The following is an 11,585-nucleotide window of genomic DNA, read 5'->3' as shown; positions in this document are numbered from 1 at the left end:
CTCTGCCTTCCTGCCATTCAGAACCAGACGGCTTCTTATTTCCTGCAGCTAAACACAGATTCCAGAAGCTCATCTCAGGTTCTGTTGGTCACTTTGAAAGCCTTCATGCTCTGGCTCCACTTTCCATGTCACAGGTCTTAGTTCTGCACCTCCAGCCCTCAGATCAGAGACTCAGCTGCTGTTTAAAGTCCCACAGTTCAGACTTAGAACAAAGGGAACCGGGCTTTTACTGTTTTAGCTCCAAGAACGTGGAACAAACTGTGCGTCAGCATCAGAACAGCTGAGTCAGAGCCAGTTTCAAAGCTTTTAAAGAGCCTCCTGTACGGACCTGGATCTGCAGAATATCTTCTGAGCTCTGTTCTAAGGTTTGAATGTTGCTCTCTGTTCTTTCTGTTCTTTAGGAATTCTTTTTGTGGATCTGCTGCTGATCAATATTCTTATTGATCAACCGCACTGAGTAATGAGATATATTGGGACATGAGGGAAAGAATCGTGGTGTGACTGAATATTTCAGGACAAACACAGTTTATTTATCTGTTTATTTGGAGCATAAAAAGCTGTTTATTACAGAAAAACTGTGTGTTTGTTCAGTTTATTGTGTTACAGTGAAAATAACCAACCGGCTTCACTCTGTATGAAATATTATAAAGAAACAGCTGAAAAACACTGAAAATGATCCGATACGTACGAAACTGAAAGCAGATGCAAAATAAAGAGTCAAAGTCAAACTTTCCTTCAGAATTTACACTTCATGGCAACAAATATAAACGTGAACACATGTTTGTGAATTCTTACAATAAAAAGAGACGTTTCAAAGCCGACTCCCACACATCCTGAGTAAGGTTGGTGAACGCTGATCAAAGTGATGAACCAGATGAACGGATGAGATGTGATGGTGAGAAAAGGCCAGCAGAAAACAGTCAGTCAGCATGTGTGCAGCCGCTGGACGCTCCCTTGTTTCTGAGGATCATCAGCAGAGAGAGTCCACAGCAGCACACCAGACTCTTCACTATCAGCAGCGTGTACAGCAGGCACAGCAGCTTCACCCTCAGCTCAGACTGGAAGGAGGCTGACACACACACACACACACACACACACACACACACACACACACACACAAACAGGTCATTCTTCTCAGATCACTGAGAAAATATAAAGTCCAACTAGAAAGAGCTGTTCCTGTGAAACAGCAGTGAGAATGCTTATGAGCTGAATGGGGATAGCTGACCATGCTAAAAAAAACCTGAAAAAGAATTCAGTTTTAGCAGTAAAAACTGTTGCTAAAGTATTGGTTGAAGGATTTTTGTGTACTACCAAACTTAACATTGGAGTTAGTCAGAGAATTTGAGAGGTTGATCTCGGTTCAAGGCTCATAGCTGAAATTCTGTAAATATGAGCTCTTTAGTAGTTACATTGGCTGAAAGAGGACAGTTTTCCTACATTTTAAGGTATAATTTGTTTCTCTAAGTTAAACTGTATGAATGTTAGAGGAACTTGTTTGAAAAAATTGAAACTTATCAGCACGCACTCAACTGTGTGCTCATTCATAAAAATCAAGAAGGAGCAAAATGTTCATATTTTTTAAACCGTCATATTTCAAAATTAGCTGAAAATTTTAAAAAGCTAAAACCATTGGTAATAGCTGAATGTCTTGTGAACATTTTAAAGTTTGAATGGTGTCTCTAGCTGAAAGTATGCTGAAGTAGTTAAGTTTGAAAGAGGAGGAAGCTTTTTTAATTATTTGAAAGGATTTACCATTACTTTTAAAGGGAGGAAAAGTTGCACAAAAACCTTAATATTTTAAAAATGATAAAAGTCAGAAACACCAAAAACGATAGCCCCCATCTCCGGAAAGAGCTGAACGTTTTGTGCAAAAATGGTTTAATTTGCTTAAAGTATGTAGAAGTAGTTAAACGGCAAATAATGTACAGAAAAGAGGATAATAATAAAGAGAAACAGGAACTTAATAGTGAGAATGCCTTAATGCATTCTCACAACAAAGACAAACAGAAAAACAATAGTGAATAGTGAATGCCTTGCATTCTCACAAATACAGTGGAAACCGATTATAGTGATCACGTTGGTCCAGAGCCAATTTGAACACTATAAGCGGTTGATTACTAAAACCGAACTTGTATTACAGTACAGGTATTTCACTTATTTTTTTATGCAGAATATCATCTAAATGCCATTTGTATCGTTTTTCATTGAGAAAAATGAAACGGATAGCTTCAGCATTTACTGAATTTTATTATCATGCAAGTTTAATTACAGTACTGCGCAGTGCGCAGACATACTGTAGGCTAACTCAAATACAGTACGTAACTTATTCTCTGCTGTGCCGCCGGTGCATTTTTTTTCTTACAAGTCAGAAAATAAAGTTTGAATTCAATCCGCCTTTCAGCACCCCTGCTTGGATCTATGCTCCTCCGTGCCGGTGTTCTGTCGATTTGTGCTACTTGGCGTGAAAACGAAACTTAGAAAATCGGCTCGGCGCATGCGCAAAACCACAAAGTAGCAATTCTCGACAAGTAGGAGAAATCGAATGAACACCGGCCTCCCATCTTACAAGAACCAGCCTGGAGCTTCCAGCGGTCACACGCGCATTCAATCCGCTCTCCAGCACCCATCCTCGGACACATGCTCCTCCATGACTTCCTTTTTCCAGCCATGATTCGCGCGCTTGCTGCCCGGTGTCAACTCGTTACGTTGGCTAGCGAGGCAGAAGCAGACGTCCAGAAAGGAATCAAGGGAGTAAAAAATAAAATAGCTACACGTAGTTTTAAAATTATTTTTGCACATGTTTACATTCATAAAATGGCCAAAAATGAACATTATAAGCAGATTTCTTGATCACTATAAACAAATTATTTAAACAGCATTTGTATAGAAATGATTCCGTCCCAAGCCTTTTGATCTATATAAGCGGTTGATTACTATATCCGTGACCACTATAAGCGGTTTCCACTGTATAAACACACAGGTTATTAGGAGCTGAAGCTGATTGAGTGATTTTCTTTTTGCGTCCACTAGGGGGCAGAAGAACTCCACAACACCTCACTAACTGATCTCTGACATATTATGGTCTGTCTGCTGTTTGGTGCTGAGCAGCCCGTGTACAGTGGCTTTATCACAGCGTGTCTGATGAAGACGTTCATGAGTGGAACTTTAAGATTTAGTCCCTAAAGTTGTCGTGGCGCCCTGATTGGACCTTGGAGCTGTCCGTGCAGAGAGGCAGCAGGTGATCTTACCGGCAGCTCGCTGCAGAGCTGGCAGGTCTGCTGGATCTCTCTCTGGAGGACAGGAGGCTGCTGGAGCTGGAAGCTCTGAAACAGAGAAGGAGTCAAAGGTTTGGAGTCGCAGTGAGAAATGTCCGTCCTCTGCTCCTCTGCTCTCTCTGACAGCGTCTCCACATGAAGCTGAATCCCTGCTGAACACAGTCACCGAGCCTTGGTTACCTTGTTGTGTTTGGGCCTCCACTCGGCCCCCCTCGTGCTCCACGGAGCAGCTGTATTTATACGTGCTGTTCTCTTGCTGACGGATCAGCAAGATGGAGGCGGTGCGTCCCGACTCTCTGAGCTCCAGCTGCTCTCCCTCAGCAGGGGGCAGCTCCTCCAGACCACCGTTCTTCTTCTGTCTTTTCCAGGAGAAGCGGACCAGAGGAGGAAACATGCCTGAGGCCAGACACAGCAGGGAGCTCCTCCCCTCCAGGTGGACTCTGGATGCTGCTGGGTACACGCTCACCACGGGCTTCACCACCTGCTCATCTGGAGTTGGACAGCAGCAACAAGCAGCACACACACACATTCACACAGTCAGCAGCAGCTTCCAGCACTGCGCTGCATTCAGTCTGATCCTGGAAACTACATGGACTCTGATCCCTGAACTACTCATCAGTACAGCACAAAGTTCCCTGCATGCACTGTATTCACCTTCATATCAGACACACTCATCACCTCATGTCACCATGTGGAACAGGTGCACGTGCTTTATTACAATAAAACTGCATTATTATACAACTGCTTTCATCTTTTATTGCTCTTTGAAGTGAAATATTACGTAAGAGCCTTTAATATCATCTATCTGTGTGGCCCTGTGATGAACTGGGGACCCACCCAGGGTGGCCCCCACCTCTGGCCCAGTGGCAGCTGGGATAGACTCCAGCCCCTCCACCCCTGAATAGGATGGAGCGGCTGTAGAAAATGGATGGAGGCAAATGTCCTTCTGACCAACATTTACTTTGGTCTCATCACCAGAAAACAGCAAATCAGATTTTTGGAAGGATTTTTCAGCCAGTGGAAACTTTTCTGAATAAAGACAAAAACAACAAAGAGTTCATGTGTGTAAAAGTCTCCGTAGATTTATAACCATCACATCTCTGACCACACCAATGATGATGTAATGATTTCATTTTAAAGGACATGTTTGACTTGTGTTACACATTTACATCCAAATACTTCTCTTCTTTTTCTCAAACTTATTTCTTAATATGAAACTTTTCTTCTGATTTTTCCATTCTGTTCATCAGTCTTGAAACATACAAACAGAAGCGTTTCAGCTTTAATAAGTTGCCTCATATCGTCTGTCAGAATTGAACTTACTGACTAAAATATGCTCAAAATCTCCTTCAAACATGGTTTCATATTCAGTTATTTTCACTTCTTTTTTAGCTTCTTTTCAAAACAATATTCAGTCTGAAAAAGATGAACATCTGAGCGAGTAACTGTTTCATGGACTTATTTTGAGTTGGAACTGATTTAAAACACAGAAGCACACAGATAGAAAACTAATATTTAACATCAAATCTCCTGTAATAAATATCAACCCAACAGAATCACTGAGACGATCAATAACTAAATATCTGTGACATCACTAACAGTTAAGTTCAGTTGTTCCTGAGATTTAAACAAATACAACTGAACTGTACAAACAGGTGCAACTTTAATCCCAAATGTGACAGAAAACATGTCGAACTTTAACTGGAGCGTTCTGCTTTAATGTTAAAGTCAAATACGGCCTTTAAGTCAGACTTCATATTCGCCTCCAACTACTTTGTAAAACAGATTTTCTCCTTTACTATTTCGATTTATATCAGAAAGGAAAAGAAGACCAAGTGAGTTTGAGCCGTTATATGTCCACCAATGTTTTCTCTGAAGGTTCATTAACAGCTGTTTACTCCAGTTCCATTATTGATCAGGTTTCATCCACTTTAAACCTGTTTAAATAATCAATTATTTTATTATTTTTATTATTTTTTATTTTTATTTTAAATTTAAAAATGTTCATGTTCATAAGTGAAAAAATAAGAACAAATGGAACATTTAAAAATCATTCATTAATTATCTTCTATTAATTTGACATGAAATATTTTTCAGAAACATTTTCAAACTGAATCTTTTCTTAAAAAAAAACAGATGAACAGAATCCCTGAGACCATCAAATCCCAAATCTTTGGAACATCACTAATATTTGCAGAAATAAAGAATAAGTTTAGCTGTTCAGTGAGATTTCAACATGTTTTCAGAAATGATTGAGCTTTTCTTCTGGAACAATGGCTGCAGGATGAATTCTCTGCTAATGATGAACAAACTAACATGTAAAGCCTGAAGCAGCAGAAACTGACTTTAAACACATTTGAACTTCTACAATAAAACAACTGAAGGAAAAGAAATGTTTGTTCTTACCTGTTACAAACAGTTTAGTTCCAGAGACAAAGATGAAGTAGCCGTAGCCTCCCCCACACAGTGAGTGAGAGTGATACAAAAACCTGTCTGCTGCTGAATGTGGCAGCTGAGGTGAACAGCCCAAATGAGGAAGCAGTATCATATTTCAGCTCCATGATGTGTTTCTCTAATGTTCAGATCAACATGAGCGTCTCTTCTGCTCTCTTCTTTCAGCCTGGTGTTATTCTGAAATGTTCTTCCTTCTGCTCTGTGTGTGCATGTAAGCGCCTCTGCAGCAGCAACAGAAAGCAGCTGCAACAGGGGCACAGATTCTGCCTCAACTTCTCAATATGTCTGACAGGCACTGAGGCAAACAATGGGAAGTGATCCATGTGATTTGGAGCTGGCCGCCAGCAGGACCCCAGCAGCAGGGAAAAGAAGTCCTTTAGAAGTCTGAACCACGTTATAAAAGTATAAAAGCATAAAAGTATAAAAAGAACACATTAAATTGTGACATCATTGTATTAGTCTCACAATTCCCCCTTTTGATCTCTACTCAGAGATCACTGTCAGGCTTTCATATGAAGCCCATTTCCTACCAGGACCAAGTACTAAAAACAGGCAATAATTAGGAATTAAGATCTCCCGACTGATGTCAGGACAGCTGAGTCGCTGCCCTCTCTGCAGGAAACACTACCCAGATCCGCCCTCTGAGGACATCACCTGTTTCCTCCCAGCTCCTTACGCACTTATTTGTTTCCTAAATTTTCTTTTTTTTCCCCCATTTGTCTCGGTACCTAACTTACCGCACTTACTCTAGCACTAGTTATGCTCTTAGCTGTTTGGTTTTGGAAGGAAATGCACTTATGATTTCTTGTGACCTGAAGTTCTTTTGCCTACCGATGTGGAACACACTTGTCGAAATCAAATCAAATCAAATTTATTTGTATAAAACATTTCAAAGTGCTTCATATAAAATAAAAGCATTGAAGCAGGGAGTGCAAGAAGCATTCAAAATACATAAAAGAATATAAAGAGAAACAAATAAAATAATTTAAATGAATTTAAAAACCAGCAACAGTCCAGATAAGTTCAAAGATAGCGTGCAGATTTCATGCATAGACACATGAGAACAGAAACGTTTTTAACCTGGATTTAAAAATGTCTCCATTTGGTGAAAGTTTAATCTCCACTGGCAGTTTGTTCCACTTGTTAGCAGCATAACAGCTAAATGCTGCTTCTCCATGTTTAGTCTGGACTCTGGACTGGACCAGCTGACCTGAGTCCTTGGATCTAAGAGCTCTGCTGGCTTTATATTCTCTGAACAGATCACAGATTGTAAACCATCAGCAGGCTTTTAAAATCTATTCTGTGACTGACTGGAAGCCAGAGTAAAGATTTTAAAGCTGCTGTGATGTGTTCAGACCTCTTAGTCCGGGTTAAAACTCCAGCAGCTGCGTTCTGGATGAGCTGCAGATGTTTAATGCTCTTTGTGGGACTTACGCCTACCGCCCAACTTTGGGTATAGGCCACGAACAAGTGCTCTCCAGTCATCGCGTTCCTGGGCCTTCTTTTCTAGTTGTCCCCATGTATAGCCAGACCTCTTCACATCTGCATCTAAGTCACGGCGCCAGCTGTTTCTTGGTCTGCCCCGCTTCCTTCTCCCTTGTGGATTCCAGAAGAGGGCCTGTCTTGCTGTGTTTTTTTGCAGGTTTGCGAAGGGTATGGCCAACCCACTTCCATCGCCTTTGGAGGATCTCATGTTCTACAGGCTGTTGTCTTGTTTGGTGCCACTTTGTGGGAAGTCCAGTTAAAAGAGCGTTACAGTGATGGAGTCTGCTGGAGATGAATGCATGGATGAGTTTCTCCTGGTCTGTTTGGCAGAGGAAACCTTTAATTCTGTTGATGTTTCTGAGATGGTAAAAAGCTGCCTTGGTGACAGCTTTGATGTGGCTGCTGAAAGTCAGATCTGAGTCTATCAACACTCCGAGGTTACGAACTTTGTCAGTGATTGTAAGGTCCCGAGTCTCAAGATATTTACCAACGCTGACCCTCTTCTCTTTGCTCCCAAACAGAATGATCTCAGTTTTGTCTTTATTTAATTGTAGAAAATTCTCTCTCATCCAGGTGTTTACTTCCTCCAGACACTGACACAGTACGTCTGCTGGGCTGCAGTCGTCCGGTGACAGAGACACATAAAGTTGTGTATCGTCTGCATAACTGTGATAATTGATGTTAAAATTCTGCAATATCTGACCCAAAGGGAGCATATACAAGTTAAACAGAAGAGGTCCAAGAATTGACCCCTGGGGGACTCCACAAGTCATGGCCACTCGCTCAGATTCATAGCTGCCAATAGTAACAAAATAACTCCGGCCTTCTTAGTAGGACCTGAACCAGTTAAGGACCGCTCCAGAAAGTCCAACCCAGTTTTCCAGCCTGTGCAACAGGATTCTGTGATCTACAGTATCAAACGCAGCGCTGAGATCCAACAGGACCAGGACTGAAACATTACCAGAATCAGTATTCAACCTGATGTCGTTTAACACTTTGACCAGAGCTGTTTCAGTGCTGTGAGGACGTCTGAAGCCTGATTGAAAGTTATCAAGACTTCCACTTTCATTCAGAAAGTCGTTGAGCTGGTTAAATACAACTTTCTCAATAATCTTGGATATAAAAGAGAGATTAGATACAGGTCTGTAGTTGTTCATCATAGAGGCATCTAGAGTTCTCTTCTTTAGGAGTGGCTTAATGGCAGCTGTCTTTAGTGACTTGGGAAAAATGCCTGATGCCAGTGAGCTATTAACTATTCGTAGGAGATCACTTTCTACTGAGGTAAAAACAGTTTTTAAAAAGTCGGATGGTATTATGTCCAGAGAACAAGTTGTTGATTTCAGCTGCCGAACTTTTTCCTCTAGGATTTTTAAATCAACATTATTAAATTGTGACACAACGTCAGATTTATTTCTAGGTTTTAGACACAGATTAGTTTTCTTGTTTGTCTGTGTTGCGTTAATGTTTTGTTTAATTGTTTTGATTTTTTTTTTTGGCTAAAAAAGTTGGCAAATTCGTTGCGTTTCTCAGTGGAGAGGAGGTCTGGGTTTGACTGTTTAGGAGGATTTGTGCGTTTTTCAACCATAGCAAACAGAGTTCGAGACTTGTTGACATTCTTATTAATCATTTCAGATAAATGCAGCTGTCTGGCCTTGCACAGCTCATTGTTATAAGTACGCAGGCTTGCTTTGTACAGCTCATAGTGAATCTGAAGCTTTGTTTTCCTCCACTTACGTTCAGCTCTCCTGGATTCTCTTTTCAGGTTTTTGACCGTAGTGGTGTTTCTCCATGGGGTTTTCTGTTTGATCAAGGTACTCTTGATTCTTATCGGTACTTCTATAGCAGGGACCCTGAACACATCATGGCATGCTATCTTTGTTCTGAACTCTGGATGTTCTGCTGCTCCTTGAACATCCTGCACATCCCCTTGTGCCCTGCTCTGCCAGGACAGATGATGTAAGAGGAGGGGGTGCCCTGCGTTTCTTGGTTGATGGTGGTCGCTGGAGTCCTGGCTGGGATAGAGACATCCTTTGGAGACCTTGGGTGATGTGGAGTAAACGGTCTGATGAGGGGGAGGGCTGGGGGTTGTTTGCCTCGCTGCTGTGTCCTTCAGTCTAATCTGTACAGTCATGTTTGGGTTTGCCGTCCCAACAGCATGACGTAAGTGTGCACCAAGTAATCTGCATCCAGTTCGATTGGGATGCACGCCATCAGGTCTGAAACGCTCCTTACAGTTCCAAAAGATATTAAAGTTATCAATGAACTTAATCCCATGGGCGATGCATGCATTTGACAACCATGTGTTTAGGCCAAGAAGTCTGCTGAAAAGTTCAATTCCTTTACCCACAGTAGGAATGGGGCCTGAAATGGAGACCCAGTGTGCTCCAAAGTGACACAATCTCTCCAACAGCAGAGAAAAATCCTTCTTCAGGATCTCAGAGCCAGTCTTCCTTCTCAGAATATAAAAAGACCCTGTATGGACAATGATCCTCGTGCCATCTGGATGAGTAGACAGAAATCTAAAGAACAATCAGTACCTCGTCAGTTTCCATTTAGTCAGCAGAGTTTCATCTTATGGCTACAGTCGTTCCAGGGCTTCACTCCACATCAGAACACACATAGAGGAAGCTGGAACCAGGTCAGAGCCAGTATGTCAGTGACATGATGTTACAGCTCAAAGGAAAGAGGATTTTAAAGCTGCCCTCATGTTACAAGCTGACCCAGCGTAGCTCCTGTCTGCCTTCATGGCAACACATGATGTTGGATGGAGAACATCTCAGTCCAGACTGTTCTCCTTTGTGGTTCCACGGTGGTGGAAGGAGCTACCAGGTGCTATCAGAGCAGGGGCGTCCCTCTCTACCTTCAAGAATCTGTTGAAGACTCCTCTCTTCAGAGAACTGCTCCTCTCCTGACACCTGAACACACCTCACCTGCTCTTACCTGCACTTCTGCACTTGTTCTGCTTCTCCTCTGTCATTTGGACAGATTTCTATGGATTTAACACTCAGCGTACAGACCAGGGTTTCTGCCTGCACTGGGATGTTGTTTCCTCACTAGTGAGTCACTTTGGATCAGAGCAGCTGCTGAATGGCTCAATGGAAATGACCTTAATGTCCATGATGACTGTAGAGAAACATTCCAGCAGAACTGTGAGTATGAGCTATCTTTGTAGAGACTGGATGTTTTAGGCTGTCGCTCTAAGCTGTTTCCCAGATATTTGCCACATAGCTGTGAAAGCTGCCTTATACTCAACATGTAGAGATATAAAACTATGGAGCAGATGGATGGAAAAGTCACATGAAATCACTTGAAGTGATTTTATTCCAGCAGCAGCTCAAAGCAGCAGATTCATATTTATCTGGACATGTGAATGAAAACATTCAGGATTAAATAAACCTCTTTAAAATGTCTCGCTTTTATTTATGCTGCATTGAAGTTTCATTTGGATCATTTTCCACTCCAAAGCTTTGAAATCTGCACAGTTTTTATCTTTGAACCTTCAGAAAAATTCTCTTAATAAGCAGAAAAAGTTGAATGAAAGTTGAAATAAATAAAGACAGCAGTGAAGAAGAAGCTCCCTCAGCTCAGTGTGTTTGGGACTCTGTCTGAGATGGAGGTGAAATATGTGAACCTGGGCTGTGGTTTACTGCTCTCTTCATGTCACAAACACTGTTTGCCATCTGTTCATCTGAAGGTTTTTGTACAGGCTGCAGGGATCATTTCTCACTGTGGGACCATACTTCAAACAGCTGCAGTAGTAGGTGGCTGAATGATCGAGTTTAACTTTCTGTATCTGCAACTCCCAGCCGTTCTGTTTATTCACAGCTGAGAAATCATCTTTCTGAGGATGATTGTAACCTTTTCTGACTTCACCATAACTTTTATCAATCCAAAGAATCTGTCTGAATGTTTCTGTTTCTTTCTTCTGTAACCAGAGAACAGCAATAGCATCACACCGGTCAGTTCGTCCACAGCTGAAGGAGACACTTTGACCAACTCTCCTGGTCAGCGTTAACTGGTCCTGACTCAGCTCTGCTGCCATGGCAACCAGCGCTGCAGAGACACAGACAGACAGACGAAGGTCAGTGGGACGGTGTTTGTTCCAGGTGGAGTTTGCTGGCTCCTGATTGGCTGGAAACACTCACCTGAACACAGACAGCACAGAGCAGCGGCTGGGAGGAAAAGCATTTTGTGCAGCGGTGTTTCCTCTGGTGAACCTGGGGAGAAGTGGCGCTCTGAGGCAGCTGAGGCCAAACAAGGACGAGCTGTGAGATCAGAGCAGGGCCACGTGCTTTCTGACAGCTCCTCAGAGCTCCCATCAGCCCCTGCTGTGGGCCCACAGATAAGACCGCTGCTGCTGACTGACAG

General features: G+C 42.2%; 1 protein-coding gene across 1 annotated transcript; it reads right to left on the bottom strand.

Moving 5' to 3' along the window:
• Window positions 1–525: 525 nt before the first annotated feature.
• LOC142398760 (immunoglobulin lambda-1 light chain-like) lies at window positions 526–11,585 on the bottom strand. Its single transcript, XM_075482904.1, has 6 exons — window positions 11,363–11,585; window positions 10,945–11,270; window positions 5,685–5,811; window positions 3,459–3,767; window positions 3,252–3,326; window positions 526–1,069 (listed from the first exon to the last, which is right to left on the bottom strand). The coding sequence occupies exons 1-6, from the start codon at window positions 11,403–11,405 to the stop codon at window positions 921–923; spliced, it is 1,029 nt and encodes a 342-aa protein (XP_075339019.1). The 5' UTR covers window positions 11,406–11,585; the 3' UTR covers window positions 526–920.

Source organism: Odontesthes bonariensis, chromosome 14 (genome assembly GCF_027942865.1).
Source record: "Odontesthes bonariensis isolate fOdoBon6 chromosome 14, fOdoBon6.hap1, whole genome shotgun sequence".
NCBI lineage: Eukaryota > Metazoa > Chordata > Actinopteri > Atheriniformes > Atherinopsidae > Odontesthes > Odontesthes bonariensis.
This window is presented reverse-complemented; position numbering and strand designations above follow the sequence as displayed.